The sequence below is a fragment of the Salmo salar genome, chromosome 06 (genome assembly GCF_965601325.2).
Source record: "Salmo salar chromosome 06, fSalSal1, whole genome shotgun sequence".
In the NCBI taxonomy this organism is placed as follows: Eukaryota; Metazoa; Chordata; class Actinopteri; order Salmoniformes; family Salmonidae; genus Salmo; species Salmo salar.
This window is the reverse complement of record NC_138296.1, coordinates 46,837,867-46,863,162: the sequence shown is the minus strand read 5'-3', so window position 1 is coordinate 46,863,162 and position 25,296 is coordinate 46,837,867. Positions and strand designations below refer to the sequence as shown.

The following is a 25,296-nucleotide window of genomic DNA, read 5'->3' as shown; positions in this document are numbered from 1 at the left end:
TGAGGAAGCACAGTTCCCGCTCAGCCCAGTCAAAACTGTTCGCTGCTCTGGCACCCCAATGGTGGAACAAGCTCCCTCACGACGCCAGGACAGCGGAGTCAATCACCACCTTCCGGAGACACCTGAAACCCCACCTCTTTAAGGAATACCTAGGATAGGATAAAGTAATCCTTCTAACCCCCCCCCCCCCCCCCCCCCTTAAAAGATTTAGATGCACTATTGTAAAGTGGTTGTTCCACTGGATATCATAAGGTGAATGCACCATTTTGTAAGTCGCTCTGGATAAGAGCGTCTGCTAAATGACTTAAATGTAATGTAATGTAATGTAATGGAAATACTAGCTAATGAATGAATATAAAGGTTACAATACAAAAGTAACAAACTTAACATAATAAAAGCACAAAACTTTAACAAAGTTATCCGTTTGTAAGTGTTTTGCTTTTGTGTGTGTGAAACAGAAGTGTCCAGTCTGAGTTGAGGGAAGACAGACACATCACTCAAATGGCAGCAATAATCCTTAATCTTCCTTAAACTTCATACTGCAATCAAAACACACATAGCAGCTCCCTGTTTATTGTACAAGGGAAACTTAAGGAAGTACAGTCAATTTAAAGTGTCAAAGACTCCTTCATCCTTGACTCCATATCAATTATACATACAGTTGAAGTCGGAAGTTTACATACACCTTAGCCAAATACATTTAAACTCAGTTTTTTACAATTCCTGACATTTCATCCTAGTAAAAATTCCCTGTTTTAGGTCAGTTAGGATCATCACTTTATTTTATGAATGTGAATTGTCAGAATAATAGTAGAGAGAATTATTTATTTCAGCTTTTATTTCTTTCATCACATTCCCAGTGGGTTAGAAGTTTACATACACTCAATTAGTATTTGGCAGCATTGTCTTTAAATTGTTTAACTTGGGTCAAACGTTTCAGGTATCCTTCCACAACCTTCCCACAATAAGTTGGGTGAATTTTGGCCCATTCCTCCTGACAGAGCTGGTGTAACTGAGTCAGGTTTGTAGGCATCCTTGCTCGCACACGCTTTTTCAGTTCTACCCACAAATATTCTATAGGATTGAGGTCAGGGCTTTGTTATGGCCACTCCAATACCTTGACTTTGTTGTCCTTAAGCCATTTTGCCACAACTTTGGAAGTATGCTTGGGGTCATTGTCCATTTGAAAGACCCATTCGCGACCAAGCTTTAACTTCCTGACTGATGTCTTGAGATGTTGCTTCAATATATCCACGTAATTTTCCTACCTCATGATGCTATCTATTTTGTGAAGTGCACCAGTCCCTCCTGCAACAAAGCACCCCCACAACATGATGCTACCACCCCCGTGCTTCACGGTTGGGATTGTGTTCTTTGGTTTGCAAGCCTCCCCCTTTTTCCTCCAAACATAATGATGGTCATTATGGCCAAACAGTTATATTTTTGTTTCATCAGACCAGAGGACATTTCTCCAATAAGTACGATCTTTGTCCCTATGTGCAGTTGCAAACCATAGTCTGGATTTTTTATGCCGGTTTTGGAGCAGTGGCTTCTTCCTTGCTGAGCAACCTTTCGATATAGGACTCGTTTTACAGTGGATATAGATACTTTTGTACCCGTTTCCTCCAGCATCTTCACAAGGTCCTTTGCTGTTGTTCTGGGATTGATTTGCACTTTTCGCACCAAAGTACGTTCATCTCTAGGAGACAGAACGTGTCTCCTTCCTGAGCAGTATGACAGCTGTGTGGTCCCATGGTGTTTATACGTGCATACTATTGTTTGTATAGATGAACGTGGTACCTTCAGGTGTTTGGAAATTGCTCCCAAAGATGAACCAGACTTGTGGAGGTCTCCAATTTGTTTTCTGAGGTCTTGGCTGATTTCTTTAGATTTTCCCATGATGTCAAGCAAACAGGCACTGAGTTTGGTAGGCCTTGAAATACATCCACAGGTACACCTCCAATTGACTCAAATGATTTCAACTATCAGAAGCTTCTAAAGCCATGGTATAATTTTCTGGAATTTTCCAAGCTGTCTAAAGGGAGAGTCAACTTAGTGTATGTAAACTTCTGACCCACTGGAATTGTGATACAGTGAATTATAAGTGAAATAATCTGTCTGTAAAAGATTGTTGGAAAAATGACTTGTGTCATGCACAAAGTAGATGTCCTAACCGACTTGCCAAAACTATAGTTTGTTAACAAGAAATTTGTGGAGTGGTTGAAAAATGAGTTTTAATGACTCCAACCTAAGTGTATGTAAACTTCCGACTTCAACTGTACATGATGAACGGTCTGCGGTAAGTGTAAGGACAAGGGGTGGTTACAACACAGCTCCTAAACTGAGAGATCCTAAAGCATACTATAATGATTTATAAAAGCCATACTGTTAGTAATACAGTCAGATGTATAATTATGATACATGTTAAAACCAAATGCAGGCACCGGCCTAACAATATACATTTCTTCATTTTTATCCATGTTTCTTTTCATCATCTATACATGCTTGCTGGCTAGGCGCAGTGCTAAAAATATTGGGGCCAAGAGCCATTTTGAAATAATGGGAGGAATACAAAAATGTTATCTCAGACAGTAGCAACCCATTAAGAGCATTGTCGTCATCTGCAGAATAATAAGGTTTGAAGCTCATCTTCGTGCTGCAAGAAACGCACAAGTTAGAAAACGATTAGAACCTCACAAGAGAGCAATACACCCTCAGGTCAGTTCTATATTACTACATTCACCGTTAAAACTCAATCTTTACAATGTAAAATGTCAAAGTACATCACAACTCTTTAATCCAACATATTGCGCATATGTTTAAAATCCATGAGTTACTCTTCAATATCTTTTATACTGTATGACACAACAAAAGCCGCAAGCAAAGGCTTCACTGAAGATTAACAGATGGGATGTTATGATGTGTAGCAGTCTAAATGGAACAATCCCAAAACCTTAATATTGACTTTTTTACCAGTAATCCTGGTGTACCATTGCAGGCGGAAGGGTTTTTGTACCCTAGCAAAGGCCATCGAGTGAATGCAGTAAGCACAGCTAACTGATTGGGTGAGATGAAGGCAGATGGGTGAAGATTTTGAAACCTGTATCCTAACCAGTATAGATAGTGTCCATGTCAAGTCCACTTTTTCCCCTTGTCTGGGGTCGCATGCAGGGCCTTGAGTGTCTAGACCACATAACCTGCTCTATGAAAATCACAGTCTATAACAAAGGGGGGATGGTGGTGAATGAGAAGGAGGGTGAAGAAGAGTTTTGGCACCTCCAGAACCTTGGCATTTCGATGCTTCCCCTTTCCTCACCCCCACCCATACTTTGTATAGATATGGGTCTGAGGCAGAGCCAAGAGGGTGGCACAGGTTGGACTTACTGGAGAAGCGCTTGTCGCACTGCTGGCAGGAGAAGGGTTTCTCCTTGGTGTGGATGCGCCGGTGGATTATGAGCTGGGTGGACACACGGAAGGACTTTCCGCACTCCGGGCACTCGTAGCGTTTGGTCTCCGTATGGAGGCGCCGGTGGTTCTTGAGGGCGTTCAGATTGTGAAACTCCTTTTGACAGGAGGTGCAGAAATAAACACCTGTCTTGTGGATGGTCTTGTGGTTGAGGAGGGAGCTAGCGTGACGGTAAGCACGGCCACACTGGTCACAGATGTGCGATTTGGCCCCCACACCAATTACCGGTTTACCTGAAAATGTAAACTTTGAACTTGTATTATACCAAACCTCCAGAAACCTTGGCTTTTCAATGTATATCACAGCAGCACTTTCCCTTTGCCCACCTATAGAAATGGGCCTGAGCGCATACCCAGGAAATTGGAAGGCGCTGAGCCGCTCCAGTGCAACTTCATGTGGTGGCGTAGGTTGGACTTGCTGGAGAAGCGTTTGGTGCATTGCTGGCAGGAGAAGGGCTTCTCCTGGGTGTGAATGCGCTGGTGGACGATGAGTTGGCTAGGTGCACGAAAGGCCTTTCCACAATCTGAGCACCGGTGGCGTTTGACCTCAGTGTGGATGCGCCGATGGGTCTTGAGAGCCATCAGGTTGGAGAACTCCTTCTGACAAGAGCTGCAGAAATAGGCACCTGTCTTGTGGACGTTCTTGTGGTTCTGGAGGGATCCGGCATGGCGGTAACCACGGCCGCACTGGTTGCAGACATGCGACTTGGGTGGTCTCCCTGCGCCAATTGGTGGATGACCTGAAAATGTAAAATGTAGGAATTGTGTCATGCCATAATTCTGATATTTCGTTTGTATACACATTAATGCTGGCTTCACATACTTGTGGAAAATGGGGAAACTGGAAAGTCATAAGCCCGACATGGTTGTGTTCAAGTGCTTTTGAAGTTGGAACAATTCTTAATGAAGTAAGCTAGCTTGCTTAACATCAACAATATGGTCAGACTAGCTACATTATACATACTGATAAGGGTGTAATTATCAAAAACAGATTTGTTGTCAAAGGTAAAAGGTCAGTGGTGAAACGTCACAATTTGGGTAACAAAAATGTCTCTGTACTTGTAATTTCGACTTGGACAGTTCTTCAAGTGAAATTTCCCACTGGGAACTAAAAGCTTCTGATAACTCCAATAGCATGTGAAAGCTGCATTAGAAACAGCTTCATCAATAATTCTTCAACAATTAAAGGTGCATTCTTTAACATTTCCACATGTCAGAGTGGCACATCATGGCTACCCTCAGTTTATACAAAATGCAGCATCTTCTTGATTCAATATTGGTTCTAGTTTTCAGAAGTTGAAAGCCCAACAATAGTGTCTACAAAATAATATTTTGGACTTATAAGATGTCATATTCTTCAAAATCAGAGAGGGAGTCAAAAATATTACTGAAATGTTAAAGATGGCACCTTCAACAATAAATAGTTTTTCGGGCAATTCACCTGAGCCTTTTCAATATGTCAATCAAACCATTGGGCAAATCAAATCGGCCTTCCCTACACTGATGGCGTACTGAGCCTTGAGTCAAACGGTAAGTCTACATGTGTTGTAAATGTCACTCTCCCACTGTACACTGCAGGTATATGGGTTTATTATGCATTTCCACTAGCTACCAGTATTTAATTTGGTCGTTTACATAGCTTTGTAACTGTACCTTGAATTTGGTAGAAGAATCTGATGTCTCAATTTGGGAACAAATGTATAGCTACAGTTAATTATATTCAACACGGATGGATCTTTATTAAGCACAAACTATCATGCATATATAAAAGACGAAATGTACATGAAAACAAAACAAATATGGAATAGGTCAGTTACATGTGAAAGATTAAGGGTTAGAGATTTGTATCTTCAATATCTGGGCTAGTTTCATATTCATGGTGACAAATACACAAAAATCGGGAGACAGCAATATTGCAATGTTGATTCTACAACCCTTAGGACAATTTACTCAAAAAACTATTTCCTTTGGTTTCTCCCAATACTTGAGCATTTCTTAATCAACCCAGACAAAAATATTTCATTTAGTTATTTTGAGCAGCCACTTGTTAGTTTACCATACTAATCTAAGAGCTTATAGGAAGCAATTGAACAAAAGTGGACATCCAAAAACAGACTTCACCACCACGCAGACACTCCATCCAACGTGTATAGTGACCACACTCTTGAACAACATATTATAATAGAAATGCCATTGTGGTTGCTAGACGTTGGCATCAGCTCAACAGATTCCATATGAACACTGGTGTTAGCGTGCTAAGCTAACTAGCGGCAAATATGCACTCTCAAACTTGACCGGGTTGATAAAAAAAAAAAAAAAAAAGCCTACGTGGAAAAATGAGGTTGGGCGAAATATCAGCGAAGTGGAAAAACTAAAGAAAGGAGTTTTGGGAGGATATTCTTCTTCTTCCAAGGATGAAAGAACTCCAAACCCATTTGGTTGGTTATAAAATGAAAAGGTATATTTTCAACAACCACATTGTAAACTCAATATTATTGGGAATTTTATGTGTTGCATTAAAACAAATAAATATTCTAGCATCAAGATAATGGAATGCATTCAAACATTGTACCTTAAAGATTACATATAGATGCATTAGTGTCCATTTTTTTTATTTTTTATTGTTTGCACTAAACTTGAGTAAAGGACTGAAAATGGCAGGTCAAATCATCTAGGGCTGTGTTTATACAGGGAGCCTTATGCCAATCTTTTTCTCCACTAATTGCCATTATAACTAATTCGATCAGCTCTGAATAAGATCTGATGTGATTGATCAAAATAACATTTAGTGAAAAAAATATCAGCAATGGGCTGTCTGTGTACACAGCCTAGGTGTATGATGAGGGCACCACTAGAGGCAACAAGGTAAATAACATTATCAAACTTCATCCTCAGTCTGCATCATTTGCTTAAAGATCTGCAATTGTATACCCCCCTTCCTTACATATCCTCAAACAGGTCAATTATTTGGCCCCTCAACTAGACGCATTTTAATTTGACCAATTCACTGAAGTGAAAATGTTCACGCCAAGTCTTTAACAAGGTTGAGTTAACCCAGGTTGATTTCACCTTCACAGGTTAAAAATTGCCTGTGTGAAAACATGTTGATTAAAACACTTTCAAAAGTGTGGCGTTAAAGGACAATTGATTCACCACAATGTTCTTCACTTGTTTTCCAGCTATTTATTTTCAGTACTCAGCATTAGGGGTTATAATATGGACAGGTTTTGTTAAGAAATGAATTATCAAAACAGTTTATAAAAAGTGTATAGTAGGCATTACATACATGTATGAAACAAAAAAGTTAGAACTGAAAATGATTCATTATAGTTGTTCAAACCAATCCTTTCTAATCTAACCGTAATGATGGTTGGAAGTGTCCACTTTTAACCAATTCTGGAGAAAACGCAAGAGTTCAATTAAAATATAGTTAGTTGTCCTGTGGTCTAGTCATCACAATACTCCTAAATCACTTCACTGTCACTTTATATTTCACGTACTAGCACCAGCGCTCCCAGTAAAAAGGTGTTCACACAGAGCTTTGAATAGTCAAAACGCAATTAAATAAAAGAAATACTAATAAATACAAGGGTTACGATAAGGTGTAACAAAAACTTAGAGAATGAGGACTGAACGCACAAACAATTCACAAAGTCATCCCTTTGAGTGTGAGCTTTTTGTGAAACAGAAGGAAGTCCAGTCTGACTTGAGGGGAGACAGTCACAACGTCACTTCAGAAATAATTCCTTAATCTTTGTACTGCAATCAAAAAACACACATTATACAAGTTCCCTGTTTATTGTACAAGGGACTTTTTTTTGTTTGTTTTTTAAACCATAACAAATTGAGACAACATGGAGGAGTACTGTAACAAGTGTTCTTTGGGAGTCCTTCATACTTGACTCCATGTCACTTATACATATAGTCAGGGGTAAGTGTAAGGAAAGGGGGTGGTTACAACACAGCTCCTAAACAGAGATCCTAAGACTAGCGTTTTCCATTACAAGTGTTAATATAAATAAATGCATTCTACAATGATTTGTTTTATAAAAGTCGAACTGTAAATAATACAGTCAGAAATACGATTACGATACAGGATAAAACCAAATGCCGGCATGGGCCTAACAATATACATTTTCTTTACTTTCTTTTTTTATTTATTTTTTATTTTTTAAACCACAACTTATTGTCTATACATGTTAACTAGTTAGGCGCAGTGTTTAAAATAAGGGTGCCCAGAAACATTTTTTTTTTTGAAATATTAGGAGGAACACACAAATGTGATGCCAGAAAGAAGCAACCGATAAAGAGCATTGCTGTCATCTGCAGAATAATAAGGTTTGAAGCTCATCTTCGTGCTGCAAGAAACACACAAGTTAGAAAACGATTAGAACCTCACAAGAGAGCAATACACCCTCAGGTCAGTTCTATATTACAGAAATGTGACATATCCAACCACTGCATTAATTGACCGTTAAAACTACATTTTTACAATGCCAAAGTACATCTCAACTCTTTGCTCCAACATATTGCTCACTTCAGAGATACTGTTTGAAATAAAAATGTTCTTACTGGTTAAGATGTTTTGTAGAACATGACAAAGGCCGCATGCAAAGGCTTTATCCAAAATCGACAGATATGGAATGGGATGTCATGATGTGCAATGCATTCAAACTGCAAAGATGCCACAAAAAAAACCCTTATCATTGGTCAAATTCATCAATGTGGTTGACTTGGTGAGCTTCACGCCACACTCTCGGCACGGCATAAGGATGTTCTTCCCATTGTGCCCCGTTTGCTGTAACTTCTTTGACACTGGGGCTTAACTGTCAATAAAACACCGAGAAATCTACAATCATCTACTGTGTAACATGCAACAGGGAGCTATGACAACAGTATATCATTAAGGTTTCTAAAGGGCCGAACAGAGAAGTCTAGCACACATCCTACACTGAGTGAGCAGTAATCCTTGCGTACCAATACAGGTGAATGGGTTCTCGTCCCCTAGCAAAGGCCATCGAGTGAATGCAAGCAAGAGTAGGCATGCTGGTTGGGATGAAGCGGATGGGGGAAGCTTTTGCAACCAGACTGTCTTAACCAGTGTAGATGTCGTCCATGCCAAGTCAGTCCTCTCCCCCTCCCCCCTCCCTTGTCTCAGGTTGCATGCAGGGCCTGTGTGTCTAAAACACATAATCTGCTCTGTGATCATCTACAGATATAAACCTCACACTCTACAACAAGAGGGAGATGGTGGTGAATGAGAAGGAAGGGGACTAAGAGTTTTGGCACCTCTAAAACCTTGGCATTTCAATGCATCTCACACTAGCACCCCCACCCCCCACCCATACTTATAGAAATGGGCCTGAGGGCATACCCAAGAAGCTGGCAGCGCCCATGGCCATTGTAGGGGGCGCTGAGCTGCTCCAGTGCACCTTCTGGTGGTGGCGCAGGTTGGACTTGCTGGAGAAGCGCTTGTCGCATTGCTGGCAGGAAAAGGGCTTTTCCTTGGTGTGGATGCGCCGGTGGCAGATGAGCTGGGTGGACACACGGAAGGACTTTCCGCAGTCGGGGCACTGGAAACGTTTGGGCTCAGTGTGAATGCGCCGGTGGTTCTTGAGGGACATCAGGTTGGGAAACTCCTTCTGACAGGAGTTACAGAAGTAGGCGCCTGTTTTGTGACTGTTTTTGTGGTTGAGGAGGGAGCTGGCGTGGAGGTAGCCACGGCCGCACTGGTTGCAGACGTGCGACTTGGTCCCCGTCGCCCCACGGCTCCTGCTGCCACTGGGGCCTTGGAAGGACAGGGAGTTCATTTTTGGTAGTCCATTGGGGACCAGTCCTTGGGCCTGCAACAGCGTGAGATCCAGGCCGGAGTCCCAGTTAAGGCCTGAGCTCCCGCCCCCGGATGTGCACCCAGAGGCTCCCCCAGCCCTGGCCTGTTTCTGCTGGGGGGGCCTGGGGGCTTGGCCGTGGGAGATCTCCTGATGGAGCCGGAAGCTGGCCTGGCTGGGGAAGCTGCGCTGGCAGGGGACACAAGTTAGCTCCCTCTCCTTTAGGTGGACGCGACGGTGGCTGTTAAGCTGGGAGGAGACACGGAAAGCCTTGCCGCATTCTGGGCAGCGGTGACGCCGTATCTCTGAATGGATGCGCCGGTGGTTCTTGAGGGCCAGGAGGTTGGAATAGGTCTTGAGGCACACAGCACAGTGGTAAATGCCGACGGTGTGGGTGTTTTTGTGGTTGAGGAGGGAGCTGGCATGGGCGTAGGAGCGGCCACACTGGTCACATCTGTGGAGAGACAAAAGAGAAGAAGAAATTAGTAACTGCTTGCGGTCCATTTTTTACTAATCTATCAAAACTAATTGGCTGGTTACCACTTTTCCATTAGATTAAATTTATATATCTCAAAATAATTTGTACAGGTATATGATCTGGAATCCGGCTTAAAGCTTTGGAGATGACTATAAGTGGTTTACCATGTCCTGCAAGAAGAAATAGTCAATTTATACACATAGTAAAAGAGGGGGACACATTTTTGGTGGAAACAAGGGGGGAAAATATGGATCGTCATTAAATTAGCTTTCAATTCTTTGATTGAGTCTTAGAAGGTATGTGTGGCTCCCTGCACTGCACATTTGGATACAACAATTCCATCACACTTTCAAAGTTATTGAAATGATTCTGACTTTCTAATTGGCCGCAACTGTGGTGAAATATGGTGGCTTAGTGCAGATTACCCCACCCCCATAAAATAACTAAATTACAACAAAGCATGTGCAGTGTAGCAAGCTCCAAATACTTACTGTGGATCTAAGGATAGGCTTATGCTCTTTATCAATGTATCAGCAACAACAAAAAAACATACAAGAACCTTTTCACTTGTATGGTCTTTTACCATTTTAACCAGCTTTTGTGCCTTGACTTTGTCAAACAAAGAAGCCCACTAAACTAGGTTTACACTACCAACAACCTAAAATGTACAATGTACCTATAAAAGAGACAGGGAAGCACAAACAAAGGAGCACTACAATTCATAACAAGTACAAGGAACACACAAATCATAAATCTTACTTATTATACTGTCAGCTAGTTTGAATTGATATCAATTAATGGCAGTATTCTTTGTAAAAGCAGAAAATAAAACATCCAACTGAACAATGAAATCAAGTCTGATTCATAGTAGCCTAGGAAACGGATGAATATCTAACTGAAAGCAAACAGGGTGACTTATCTGGTCTCCACTAATCAATCTGTCCAAACTTCAGAAATATCCGAATTCCGGTGCACGTATGGTCCCAAGGAAGCCGGATTGGAGATCATATACCTGTAATAGACATGTAGAAACCTATGATCTTCACTATTTTCACTTCAAGAATCACAAACAACAGACGAAAACTCACGTGTACCGGCACTCTTCTCCCCCTGTCGTGCTTGCAGTGGCCATCCTCCTGCCCTCCTTGCCTACCTGGTTCTCCCCGCAGCGGTGCCTCGCCAGGCCTGACCTCCCCTGGAAGCTCTTCCCGCAGCTGGTGCAGCCAAAGCGTGTGTGGCCCTCCTCATGGACCTTCTGGTGATTGCGGAGGAATCTGGCTAGCCGGAATGCTTTCCCACAGTGGTGGCAGATGTGCCTCTTCTTCTGCGTGTGGATGCGCATGTGGTTGCGCAGCGCCATGTAGTTGGAGTACGGCTTGTCGCAGTAGGTGCAAGTAAAGGTGCCCGTCTTGTGTGTGTGCTTGTGGTTCAGCAGGCTGCTGGCATGTTTGTAAGAGCAGTTGCAGATGTCACAGCTGTAGGGGCGTTCATCTGGCACAAGGTCAGCCCCATCGATGCTGAGGCTTGAGCTGTTGAGGGAGGCCGAGGACGAAGGGAGCTGCTGAGCAGGGCAGTCATGTGCAGCCAGCTGGTCTGCAGTAGCGAAACCCTCGCAGCACCCATCACACTCATAATCCATTTGAGCAACAGCTCCTGCAGCCCCCTTGCAGAGCTGTGCAGAGTGGTGGGTGGTCAGCTGCTTTTGGGTACGGAATCCTTTGCCACATTCCTGGCAAGTGTGCTTCTTGAGGGCAAAATGAAGACGCAGATGGTTTTTCATGGCCAGGCGGTTCGGGTAAGTGGAGTTGCAGACATTGCAGTGATACTCGCCAATTTTGTGAAGATTCTTGTGATTGGCCAAGCTTCCTGCATGACGATAGCTCCGTCCGCACTCATCACAGGCGAAGGGTCGTCGTCCCCCTTCTTGTAGATCAAAATTCTGAGCCCTCGAAGTGCCAGCCTCTGAGTAAGGTTGCTTGAAGCCTTGTTGTTGTTGTCCATACTTGACTTCCCCCATGCCAGGGTTCTGGGATTTGGACGATTCTCCTCTCATGGCCTGCATGCCAGAGGGTCCTCCTTGATACCTCCCATTGCCTAGTTTTGCAAGCTGGGCGTGAGCCTTTGCTCGGTGTTCTTCATGGAGCCGAAGGTGGTTTTCTAGCTGCTTCTGGATCTTGAAGGCCTTCCCACACTCCTCACACTTGTGCCTGCAAAAGAAAGTGAGGACCAAATTAAAGATGGGTTAGTTACTGGTAAACACTCCTTTTCCCTATTCCACGATCTGCCAGCCATTCAACTCGCTCCTAACATAATGAGTGGACAAGCCTACTCGCTGAATGGGCACTAGCTACGTTTAGTAATGATGATAAAAGCACATTTGGGGAAGGTTATTTACCATTCAAGTAAAGCCATCGTTTCGGAATCGGGTGCCACTTGGGGACCGCTTCTCCCTGTGCCAGCGGCAGCCTTGCTGTAGCAAGCCAATAAAGGGAAATCACCAGTCAGAAATACATTTTACGTTTAGAATGGATTCAAAAATGTCATGGCCTGGCCATTTCTTGGGTTCCTCAGGGTTGCTTAAGGGGTGTTTTGTTTTTAAATTAGCTTTACAGATTGGACTGTAGCACAGAGTAGACTCTTACATTAAAATGACAATGTTGTTAGTTTTTCAGCTGTGCCGCTGTACAGTGAGGGAAAAGCGGTGTGTTTTCTTCAACAAATCGAATGCCTATTTTTTTTTACATCAATGCGGAGGCCCTCGATAGGCAAATTGATTATTCTTACTCATATCTAGTATTATTACAATGAAAAATACCACATGTCATTATTTCAGAGAAAATAAAGACCAATCGATGGAAGAGATACTGTACAATCCAGACTTTAGTGTAAACTGTCCTATTGATGACAATTAGAAATTTGGACCAAATTCAGCTATGCAAACAGATCTTATGTTATTAATAGGCCCACAAAGACAAACAAGTCTCAATGGGGAAAAGCATCAAACAAAAGCTTACCTTTTTAAATCAAAGTGGGTCCTCTGGTGGTTCTTGAGGGCCAGCAGGTTGTAGTAGCGCTTCTGGCAGACAAGGCATCTGAAGACTCCGGTCTTGTGAGATTTCTTGTGGTTGAGCAGGGAGCAAGGGTGCCTGTAGCCCCTTCCACACTGGTCACATTTGTGGGGTCGATCCTCCGAATCTGGCATCTGTTGTCTACGGTCCTGTCCTCCCATATCACGACTGCCTCCAGGTCCTCCAACTCCGCCGCCACTAACTCCATCTCCGCCAGTCATCCCTTTAGCGCCATTCAATCCTTCTTTGCTCAGCACTCCTCCTCTTCCCTTTCCAGGACACAGGTGAGTGATCAGGTGATGGCGATCAGCGAAGAACATGCCACAGTCAACGCAAATGTGATTCCTCCCATCACCATCCATTTTGCCATTAGTATTGGTGGGATCGGCCCCCATGCTCTGCGCTGCTGCATCTGACCTTTGTGGCCCATGAATCAGTTGGTGGTTTAACAGGTCTTGCTTTCTGGAGAAGCTCTGGCCACAGGTGCTGCAGATAATCCTCCAGTCTGCCTCACCGTTAGGAGAAAGTGCCGAAGTCCCAGGCCCTGTGGGATTGTTAGCATGGCTGCGCAGATGGCTTCTCAGAGCTCTGAGGCTGGCATAATGGTTTCCACACACCGAGCACTGGTACACTTCACCATCATCGTCATCTTCTTTATTCATCCTTTTCCCCCCTACTTGGGCATGGGACTGAGAACCATACTGAGAGCGCTGTCCATTGCTCTCTTTCACATTTCCTCCACCTGAAGGGAGAGCAGCGCCTCCAGGACTGTTGTAGCCACTCATGTTTCCCATGAATCCATTTGACATCCCCTGGTTCTGTCGCCGTTGGGGGCACATGTGAGACTTGATGCCAGAGATGTCCCCATACATTTCTCCACAGTCAGTGCACATGTGTCTATCAGCCTGGCGGTGGTTCTGGGGAAGAGGGGAGTGCCCAGAGTTGCTCTGGGCAAGGGAGCCATCAAATCGATCATGGAACTCCAGTGAATCCAAACCACTGCTGTGGCCACCATCAGGTACAAAGTGAGCAGCGTCACCAAGATTTCCCGGTAGGGAGATGGGGGTGGTTGCGCCGCTCCCCTCCTGCACATAACTATTCTGAGAGTCAAGTGTCAGGGGTTCAGAGGAGAGCCAGTCGCCTTCAGTGTTGAGGGATGATTGGTTGGATGTTCTTCCCTTATGGCTGCGGAGGTGGCTATGCAACGCTGCCAAGTGCGGATACTGCTTGCAGCAGATGGTGCACTGGTAGAGGCCAGTCTGGTGGGAGCGCTTGTGGTTAACCAGGCTTCCAGCATGGCGGTAGCTTTTCCCACAATCCTGACACTTGAAACGACGTTCGCCATCATCAGAAGAATGCACTCTCTCTCCAGATGGTGATGGGTTAGAGTTAGAGCCAATCCCATCAGTGTTCAGGATACCATCCTGACCATGGGAGCCTGGGTGGGGGTCATGGGTCAGGTAATGAACTTTGAGGCTCTCCAGATCAGGATGCCCAGCCCCACAGTATGCACAAGTGTAAATGGGGTTATTGACAGGAGGTCCAAGCATTGGGTCAAAGGGGCCACGTTTATCATTTGGCAAAGGAGGAAGCGGCAGAGGGTCACCCAAGGCAGGTGTGTATGCTGGGGAGCGGACAGCGCTGAGATTGTGCGCCATTATCCCAGGGAAACTACGGGAAAGACCCAGTGAAGAAGAGGCTGCATTATGCAACAGGATGTGCTCCTGGAAGTCACTCTTGTTGGGCAAAGCTACCTGGCACAGGTGGCAGAAGCAGTTAGCCGCATCATCGGTTTGGGGCGCAGACGAACGCTGATCAGTCACAGAATCATGTATGTTGTTAACCATCGATGCTCCAGGAGTCTTAAACTTTGAGTGGGTTCGCTCATGACCATTGAGAGCAGCCAGGTTGTTGAACTGCTTGTAACAGACGGTGCACTTGAACGCCCCTTCCTGGTGACATTTCTTGTGATTAACCAGGCTCCCATGGTGGCGGTAGGTCCTATCACACTGATCGCATTTGAATGGACGATCCCAGGCATCATCGGTTACAGGTGACTTCTTATGATCATCTGGGTCATGTGACATCACACCATGACCCATTCCACTGTTGTTCAGGTGACTGCGGGCAAAGCCATCAGACAGGTCTTGTGCAAGACCATAGTTCCTCTCATCATGTCCGTCTTCAGCGCCTTCGTCACCGCCGTCTTCCTCTGCCTGGGCACTGCTTGGGGATAGGGTGTGGATACGGAGGTGGTTTTTCAGAGCCACAGCATTGGGCAGGGTTCTGGTGCAGACTGGGCACTGAAAGGAACCCACTTCATGGGATTTCTTATGGTTGGCCAGGCTGCCAGCATGCTTATAGATGCGGCCACATTGCTCACACTCAAACCTGCCATTTTCTTCTTGCTGGTAGTGAGCCTTCATGTGTTCTAATAGACTAGGTGTACTGGGGCAAACCATATCACACTCTTTACAGGGGAAACCCTTGACACGGCTCATATCATGCATTGCCATAGTAGGCGTATACATTTAAGGAAGGGGTATTCAAGTCTCAAGATAATAAACAAAGTAGACAAGGGTAAAATAGAGTCTTAGCTCTTGGATTCTGTGGTGTCAGCCATTTTATTCCCAGAGCTGAAGAAAGCCTTCTCTTTCAGCCATTCAATACCACCCCGTCAGGGCAGCACCGGAAGGATCTGGACACGGAGCAGGCACTGGAAGAGCACTGTTGAAATAGGAAAAACATAAAAGGAGGCATTAAATCATTTCGAAGAGAAGAGACTCAAACCAAAAACGATTATACAGACTGAACGTCTAGCCATTTGCACTGTCAATGTGGAAAGGTTATCTATTCTATACTGCAAGAAATATGACAAAGAACACCTTCATTGGAATAGTAATGGTCTGGCAAAAGCAAACCGGTTAAAAATCCACCACATCAGACATTCAGACCAATAAAATGTTTCCAACATTGAAACTCTACCTATCAAGGGTGCTGGGCAGGGTAAATCAAGCACACCTACATGTAAGAGCAGGAACACACACAGGATTGTTTACCATACGCCAGCCAAGAGTAATTTGCACTTCTGAACAGAGTGTCGGCAGTAAATCTCGTGTTCACACAGCAAAGACCTTGAAGTCATCAGTCACAAAGCCTTAAAATACTACAAACCAGAAGAAGGCAGTAGCGTAGTTAGGCAATGCATGTCTGTATGTTTTGCTTAGTTTATGGTCTAGATTCCAACGTTAGCTAGCTAGCTGCGCTGATGTTGCCATTTTGTAGAATGGCCAGTATCAACTAGATAACTACCTAACAAGATGATCAAGAAACAATTAAATTCACTCTACATAATCCCAGTGCTAGCACATAGCAAAATGTTTAGCACAACATAGCTAGCTAGCTAAGGACACTGCATTAGCTCGGCAGCTAACACAGGAAGCTGTTTCATGGAAACTAATCCATTGTGATTTAATTAGAACATCAATACTAGCTATAGTGGTTAGCTAGCTTGGAGGAAGTATTTAGTATTGCGTCTGTGCCCTTAGCTAGCTACCATCCCATAGCCTACATTTCATATGAAGTGTGACCGGCTCATCCGTGGATGTAGAGAAAATGCATTTTTTGTCACTCGTTGGTTCCCCTAATTGGGGGTTTGTGCTCTCCGATTGGCTCAAAGCCAAGACAAATTTTATTGGTCACATACACGTGTTTAGCAGATGTTATTGCAGGTGTAGCGAAACGCTTGTGCTTCTAGTTCCAACAGTGCACCAATATCTAACAAGTAATATCTAACAATTTCACAACAAATACACAATATACACAAATCTAAGTAAAGGAATGGAATTAAGACTATATAAATATATGGACGAACAATGTCAGAGTGGCATAGACAGATACAGTAGAATAGTATAGAATACTGTGTATACATGAGATGAGTAATGCAAGATATGTAAACATTATTAAAAGTGACTAGTGTTTCATTTATTAAAGTGGCCAATGATTTCAAGTAAGTGTATATAGGCAGCAGCCTCTCTATGTTAGTGATGGCTATTTAACAGTCTGATGACCTTGAGATTGAAGCTGTTTTCAGTCTCTCGGTCCCAGCTTTGATGCACCTGTACTGACCTCACCTTCTGGATGATAGCAGGGTGAACAGGCAGTGGCTCTGGTGGTTGTTGTCCTTGATGATCATTTTGGCCTTCCAGTGACATGCTGTAGGTGTCCTGGAGGACAGGTAGTCTGCCCACGGTGATGCGTTGTGCAGACCGCACCACCCTCTGGAGAGCCCAGAGGTTGTGCAGTTGCCATACCAGGCGGTGATACGCCCCGACAGGATGCTCTCAATTGTGCATCTGTAAAAGTTTGAAGGTTTAAGGTGACGAGACAAATTTCTTTAGCCTCCTGAGGTTGAAGAGGCGCTGTTGCGCCTTCACCACACTGTCTGTGTGGGTGGACCATTTCAGTTTGTCAGTGATGTGTACGCCGAGGAACTTAACGTCCCAACTTCTCCATTGCAGTCCCGTCGATGTGGATAGGGGGTGCTTCCTCTGCTGTTTCCTGAAGTCCACGATCATCTCCTTTGTTTTGTTGACGTTGAGTGAGAGGTCATCTTCCTGGCACCACTCCGAGCCCTCACCTCCTCCCTGTAGGCTGTCGCGTCGTTGTTGGTAATCAAGCCTACTACTATTGTTTGTCTGCAAACTTGATGATTGAATTGGAGACGTGCTTGGCCACGCAGTCATGGGTAGAGGGAGTAAAGGAGAGGGCTGAGCACACACCTTTGTGGGGCCCCAGTATTGAGGATCAGCGAAGTAGAGGTGTTGTTTCCTACCTTCACCACCTGGGGGCGGCCCGACAGGAAGTTCAGGACCCTATTGCACAGGGCTTATTGATGAGCATGGAGGGTACTATGGTGTTGAATGCTGAGCTATAGTCAATGACCAGCATTCTTAAATAGGTATTAATTCCTCTTGTCCATATGATAGGGAAGTGTGATGGCGATTGCATCGTCTGTGGACTTATTGGGGCGGTAAGCAAATTGAAGCAGGTAAGGTGGAGGTGATATGATCCTAGACTAGTCTCTCAAAGCACTTCATGATGACAGAAGTGAGTGCTACGGGGCGATAGTCATTTAGATCAGTTACCTTTGCATTCTTGGGCACAGGAACAATGGTGGCCATCTTGAAGCATGTGGGGCCAGCAGATTGTGACAGGGAGAGATTGAATATGTCTGTAAACAGACCAGTCAGCTGGTATCCGCATCCTCTGATGACGCAGCTAGAGATGCAGTCTGGGCAGGCAGCCTTGCAAGGGTTAACAAGTTTAAAATGTCTTACTCACGTCAGCCACAGAGAAGGAGAGCCCACAGTCCTTAGTAGCGGGCCGCGCCGGTGGCACTGCGTTATCCTCAAAGCAGGCAAAGAACGTGTTTAGCTTGTCTGGAAGCAAGACGTCGGTGACCGCAAAGTGGCTGGTTTTTCTTTTGTAGTCTGTGATTATCTGTAGACCCTGCCACATACAGTACGTCTGAGCCGTTGAATTACGACTCACTTTGTCTCTATACTGACGTTTTGCCTGTTTGATTGCCTTGCAGAGGGAATGACTATTCAGCTTTTATTCTGCCATATTCCCAGTCACCTTGCCATGGTTAAATGCAGTGGTTCGCGCTTTCAGTTTTGCGCGAATGTTGCCATCTATCCACGGTTTCTGGTTAGGGTAGGTTTTAAAGTTGTTGGCCACTGACGAGCATTACCATTCTACTAGTAGAAACGGCAGGTCCATCGCTACTGGGTCGGCACGCAGCAGGTACCGCTTTTGTTCTAGCAAGAGAAGGAACGGCCTCCCACTGTGATAAGTACCTATCAGCAGTCTGATTCTCAGTGTTTCATGCGTAATGGTCCTGAAATGTAGGCGCTGTCCAGAAACAAAGGCCCAATCCCAAATCGGCCCCTATACACTTATGGAGATCTGATAGGTGTACTTTAAGTAACATCGCAATAGCTCCACCTTGCCCTCTGATAGGCCAGGGAGAAGTTTCACCATATTGCTTATACCAATCAAATCCTCTCAGATCTCCAGAAGTGCATTGGGTGAAGGGTTTAAGGTTAAATTTGGGATTGGGCCAACCCCTAGCCCCATATCCCCTAGACCAGGGGTACTCAACTCTGACCATACGACAGGGTTTCCCAAACTCGGTCCTCTGGACCCCAAGGGGTGCACATTTTGGTTTTTGCCCTAGCACTAGAGCTGATTCGAATAATCAACTAATCATCAAGCGTTGATCATTTTAATCAGCTGTGTAGTGGTAGGGCAAAACCAAAACGTACTTCCCTTGGGTGCCCTAGGACAGAGTTTGGGAAATGCTGCCCTACAGGGTCTGGAGGCTGCTAGTACTTAATTTATTACACTCACCTGGTGTCCCAGGTCAAAAATCAGTCCCTGATTAGAGGGGAACAATGAAAAAATTATGTGGAACTGGCTTTGAAGGTCCAGAGCTTAGTTTGAGTGCCCTAGACCCAGTAGTGCTGCTTTTTAAAATTATTCCCCTCTAATCAGGGACTGATTTAGACCTGGTACACCATGTGGGTGCAATTAATTATCAGGTCGAATAGAAAACCAGCAGTAGTCCTGACCTCGTAGGGTAAAACTATTATATCTCTGCCCTAGACACTTGGAGATCTAAGAGGCAATATAGTAAAAGCTTTACCTTTATTTAAAATTATTATGATCCGGCCCCCCGACAATCAGCTCCGCCAAAAACCCTCCAGCTGAATCTAGTTGCCTACCCCTGGTAAGAAGAACAGGCGAAGCGAGGCTCCACTCCTGTCAGTTTGTCCACATGAGAATACAGTAATAAGCAGACCAAGTGGGCAGATCAAATAGAAGTTTCATAAAGTTTAGGTTGTTACGAATTTAGTGATAAGTGAATGAAATTGTATATAGTTGTTTGTTTTGAACACGTGTATCTGCCCTCTCGTTGGCTAGAATGTTCCCACCTGATCTTCCCCCTCCCGCCTGCCTTTCCGACAACTCCCACTGTTAGGGCAGACACAAATCGGAAGATTTTTACCTACACAGCCCTGAAAGGCTGGTCTAGAGCCCATCCACATCAGATGAACTGTCATTGGTCTATTATACTCAGATCACATTGTGACGTCATTTTGTGGGCCAAAAGTTCCATCCAACCTGAACAGGCTGAAATTCCAGCATTAAAAAAAAATAACAGCTCTTACACAAAAGGGGCGTTATCATAATTTTCACAATTTCAGTATGTTATTTTGACCTATGTGGAAATGTGAAGAAAAAAAATCTAATTTTGAACTGCACTGCCCTTTTAACATTCAACACTTGTGCTTTATTGTGGGGGGAAGAAACACGATATCAGTTCACAACCTCTTTGGACACCATAAAGGTTACTTTGGAGTCATTACAACAGTGAATATGCATCGACAAACTTAAAAAAATACACGTTGTCTTACATTTATAGAATTCATTGCTTTATGTTTTGCCAATGTTTGATGAATAGGACATTTGTTCAAATGAGTCTATATTTTATTCGTACATATGATTTATCATCTGACAGTTGTCAGTGTGGATTCAAAGTCTTACTGATTGTATTTAGGCACATGTGCTAACTAAAGACTTGTGTTGTGAGAACTTTTAGACATGGCTTTTGTTTTATTAGATGTGGCACATTTACAGCTTGTGTTCGCTTCCGCCAGGCTGACCAATGTGTCGTGTGCCAAGTTCTTCCTGAAGGATCTTGGGAACCACACCTATAGTTTGCACATTTAAAGCACAAAAGACAATACACAAAGGTTTGTGGAATGCCTAATTTCACGTTGTGAAAAATCGATGTAAATTCTGTGATAATTTGAGATGTTGGCCTAAAATATAAGCTAATGCAAGATTGATATTGTAGCTGTACACACAATTCTAATTTTAAAAAATGGGACAAATGCCACATTGGTCATTTTAGTAGTCTAATAGTCAAATATAGGCTCAATCCACTATTCTAGAGCTTTCCATAATTCCCCCCCCCCCCCCCCCCCCCAACCTATATTTGAATAAGGCATCCTATTCCAGAATGGCTTATTGACATAGGCCTACCAGTATTTTTTCCTGCAGTCAACACCTCAACAGATTACACTTTATACCCTGCATGGGTTAGTCTTACAGCTCTCATGTGAAAGTGAAAGCCCCATAACCTCTGGGAAGGTACCCTGACCCAGGGCTCTGACACCAGGCCATCTGGATGTGCTAGGCTCATCAAGTCAATCAAGATCTGTATAGCGAAATACCAGATGGGTCTAACGTCACAAAAAGCACTTTGTCTTCAGTTTGGGTTGTCTGTCATTTGTTGTTTACACTTTGAAGCATATTCATTGCTGAGCTGAGCCCAGGTTGGAATAAAAGGCATATGTCTATTCAAATGATAACAAAATAATCCCAATGAGCCCATGGTGTAAAAAGTGAACTGATTTAAATCTCTGGCCTGCAGAAGCCAGGGTTTCTGTTCTCTTTGGGGAGGAAAATGTAATGTGAATGTTCCCACTTCAGCTCGATTGGCCATTATCAAACGTGGTGTGAATGATGCAAGTAGCAGAATTATTAAAACGTAAGAAATGGGGAGGTGAAGCATAAACAACTTTGGAATAATGACCACTGACTAATTCATATTTGCAACTAAATGCAAACAAAAAAATAGATATTTACAATGTCTAAGAACTGTCAAATACAAATGATGTAACTAGTTAGCCTAGAAAACAAGCTAAACTAATTTGATAGCAGAAGAAACTATTTTAAACAGTGAAATCACAACCATCTTTACCTTTAACGCGCAAATAGTTGTACATACACCGTTTACCTTTGCTAATATCTTTACATTTACTTTCGGAATGACTCGATGTTTACACTGGCATTGTTTTGGTTGAGAACTCGGACGACTTGGGTCTGGAGCTACATTTCAACAAATAAAATGTATTTCTTTCCTAATAAGGAGGCCCAAGAAACTGTAATTCGAAATAATTTTTTATAAAGTATAATCTGGATTTGTGGTGGGCAGCGATTCTAACGCGCTCCATGACCTTGGCTTGTCTTTTCTACTGAGTTCACCCAGCGTAAATTTCTCAGGACAAAAGCAGGACATCTTTACCGCCGATCCGCGAGACATTCCGTGCTCTTTTCCATCGGACGACTCCCCAAATTAGGCAACATCAAGGCCGGAGGACCGAGAAAACATAAATTATTACATTTTGCTCATAAATGCATAGTTAACTGAAACGAGTTATTAAATGTTGAAATATGTGATTTCGCTTTACACAAAAATCTAAAAAGAACGACTAAATTTCCATCAAATTGCTTTCTAAGAAGCTATTTGCAACTAGCTAGTACGCTAGCCGCATTTTAGCTAAGTTAGCTGTGCAAACATTAGCCTGTTAGCTAGGTCAAGTTGTGATAATACATTACTTCGGATCATATAAATGCATATTATGTTATTTTAATACAAGTGTAGCTAAATGTGAGCCATTACTTCACCTTAAAGAGCAATTAACCTGGCAAACTAATGTAATAATGTGCACCGACCCGACTAACTAGCTAGCGCGGCCGCCTAGCTAAGTACCCCCCACGATGCTAAATAAATACAAGGAAAACGGAAGTCGTTAACTCTACATTTTGCAAGCTCAAATAAATATAAGATGCACATTCTGCATAAATGTATGTATATTCCCTTGTTATCTGCACAGAACATATTATTTCCATTAATGCCTTAGCAAACCAAATAACCGTGGCACGCAAAAGTTAGCTTGCTGGCTAACGTGCGCTAGCCTAGAGCCAACAAAGATCTCGACAAATACACTCTGGCCCATTGATGGAATCATCTTTTTTTATACGTTTTACGCACTCGACTTACCCGTTTAATGACGTTCTTTGCACCAGAGCGAATGATGCCGAATCTGAAAAACGCAGCATTTGCGTTCTCATTTAGGAGACTTGTTATTTTTTCAGATCAACAACCGACTTTGGTTCTTCGGTCATTTTTTTCCTCCACGGATTCAACATACTTCCTGCTAGCTAGCCGTGTGAAGCGGAGACACACGTACTTTTGCGCGTCATCATGCGCAGAATAACATTTTAGTCTGCATCAAACACGTATATTTTTAATAACAGATTACATTTTTGCATGCTGTACTGTTATTTTTCTCTACAGAAACTGTAACGTGTCCATTTTGCTGATGCGCGCTCAATCATGTTGTTAATCCAAATCAGACAAACATCCACAGTTGCTGCAGGCGCTGCTCATAATAGATTCTCGTGAAAACAGCCTTTGCTTCGTGGATCATGAAGGAAATGACATTCTGAGGTCACTATGTCTGTTTATGGTATTGTAAATTACTGTCATTGTTTCTTTCATGGTTTGGGAGTGATAGTATAATACTCCAAAAGTATTTAGTTTATTAGATTGCAACACGAAATGACATTCTGAGGTCACTATGTCTGTCTATGGTATTGTAAATTACAGTCATTGTTTCTTTCATGGTTTGGGAGTGATAGTATAATACTCCAAAATGATTTAGTTTATTAGATTGCAACACTTGGTAACCTATAGTTGATTTTCTCAGGCTGTCCAATGTGCTTCACTGTGTTCTAATCTGTTTTGTATTAGCCTATTCCCAATTTAGTTTGAAGTGATCCACATGCAAAAATATTGCTTGTGAAATAGAAATCAAGTGTATCAGTTGACAATTCACAGCCATCAAATACATTTTATGCCATTGTGTTTGTTAATCTATTAGTATTTCTAAGGCATATATGTTTCTTGGCCCACAGATGTAGCCTTCCTAACCGTCATTCAAAGCTATTGCAATCATTTGATTGTTCAATAAGTGACATTTCCATTTGATCCATGAGATTTCTGTTTTTGCTTTGAAAATCTATAGTTACCTAGGAGCCTGGAGGTAGTCACCTAAGCCTGATTATAGGACACTGCATTTTAGTAAAATATTTATTATCATTTGTTTTCTTCTTATTGTATATCATTATCAGTATGAATATTGAATAATCTAATCCAGTTATTTTATATACAGTACCAGTAAAAAGTTTGGACACCCCTACTCATTCAATGGTTATTTTGTGGTTTTTTACTATTTTCTAAAATAATTGTTAATAGTGAAGACATCAAAACTATGAAATAACACATTTGGAATCGTGTAGTAACCAAAAAAGTATTAAACAAATCAAAATAGATTTTAGATTCTTCAAAGTAGCCACCCTTTGCCTTGATGACAGCTTTGGCATTCTCTCAATCAGCATCATGAGGTAGTCACCTGGAATGCATTTCAATTAACAGTGTGCCTTGTTAAAAGTGAATGCGTTTGAGCCAATCAGTTGTGTTGTGACAACGTTGGGGTGGTATACGGAAGATAGCCCTAATTGGTAAAATACCAAGTCCATATTATGGCAAGAACAGCTCAAATAATCAAAGGGAAACAACAGTCCATCATTACTTTAGGACATGAAGGTCAGTCAATCTGGAAAATGTGTGCAGTTGCAAAAACTATCAAGTGCTATGTTGAAACTGGTTCTCATGAGGACCACCACAGGAAAGGAAGACCCAGAGTCACCTCTGCTGCAGAGGATAAGTTCATTAGAGTTACCCGCCTCAGAAATTGCATCCCAAATAAATGCTTCACAGAGTTCAAGTAACAGACACATCTCAACATCAACTGTTCAGAGGAGAGTGAATCAGGCCTTCATGGTCAAATTGCTGTGAAGAAACCACTACTAAAGGACACCAATCAGAAGAAGAGACTTGCTTGGGCCAAGAAACACAAGCAATGGACATTAGACCGGTGGAAATCTGTCCTTTGGTCTGGAGTCCAAATTTGAGATTTTTGGTTCAACCGCCGTGTCTTTGTGAGACGCAGAGTAGGTGAATGGATGATATATTTAGAATTCAAGGCACACTTAACCAGCATGTCTTCCACAGCATTCTGCAGCAATACACTATCCCATCTGGTTTGTGCTTAGTGGGACTATCATTTGTTTTTCAACAGGACAATGACCCAACACACCTCTAGGCTGTGTAAGGGCTATTTGACCAAGGAGAGTGATGGAGCATTGCATAAAATAAATAATTGTAATATTGAAAAAATAGCGTATATATATATATATATATATATATATACAATTGTAATGATTACAAATGTGCTAGCAACAATGTGTATATACACAGTGCATTCAGAAAGAATACAATACCCCTTGACCTTTTCCACGTTTTGTTACCTTAGCCTTATTAAAAAAAAATGTTTAGGCCCTCAATCTGCACACAATACCCCATAATGACAAAGCAAAAACATGTTTAGAATTTTTTTTTGCTAATGTATACCCCCCCCAGAAACACCATATTTACATAAGTATTCACAGCCTTTCCTATGAGACTCAATTGACCTCA

General features: G+C 43.0%; 1 protein-coding gene across 4 annotated transcripts; it reads right to left on the bottom strand.

The window, feature by feature from the left end:
- Window positions 1–557: 557 nt before the first annotated feature.
- On the bottom strand, window positions 558–23,170 carry LOC106607502 (zinc finger protein 646). Of its 4 annotated transcripts, none has more exons than XM_014204506.3 (6): window positions 22,756–23,170; window positions 12,786–15,566; window positions 12,167–12,241; window positions 10,860–11,978; window positions 8,840–9,747; window positions 558–4,205 (listed from the first exon to the last, which is right to left on the bottom strand). In XM_014204506.3, the coding sequence occupies exons 2-6, from the start codon at window positions 15,368–15,370 to the stop codon at window positions 3,793–3,795; spliced, it is 5,100 nt and encodes a 1,699-aa protein (XP_014059981.1). In that variant the 5' UTR covers window positions 15,371–15,566; window positions 22,756–23,170; the 3' UTR covers window positions 558–3,792. The 4 variants fall into 4 exon arrangements, with proteins under 4 accessions (XP_014059981.1, XP_014059982.1, XP_045576576.1 ...); XM_045720620.2 differs by lacking the exon at window positions 558–4,205 and adding an exon at window positions 5,180–8,291 and having other exon boundaries at window positions 22,756–23,168; XM_014204508.3 differs by lacking the exon at window positions 558–4,205 and adding an exon at window positions 5,180–7,823 and having other exon boundaries at window positions 22,756–23,168.
- Window positions 23,171–25,296: the final 2,126 nt, after the last annotated feature.

Coding starts and splice junctions, on each gene's coding strand:
- LOC106607502 (XM_014204506.3), bottom strand. CDS start 15,370: ATGTATACGCCTACTATGGCAATGCATGATATGAGCCGTGTCAAGGGT. Junction 12,242..12,785: donor ACCCACTTTGATTTAAAAAG/GTAAGCTTTTGT, acceptor GGCTTGCTACAG/CAAGGCTGCCGCTGGCACAG. Junction 4,206..8,839: donor GGGCGCTGCCAGCTTCTTGG/GTATGCCCTCAG, acceptor TTACATTTTCAG/GTCATCCACCAATTGGCGCA.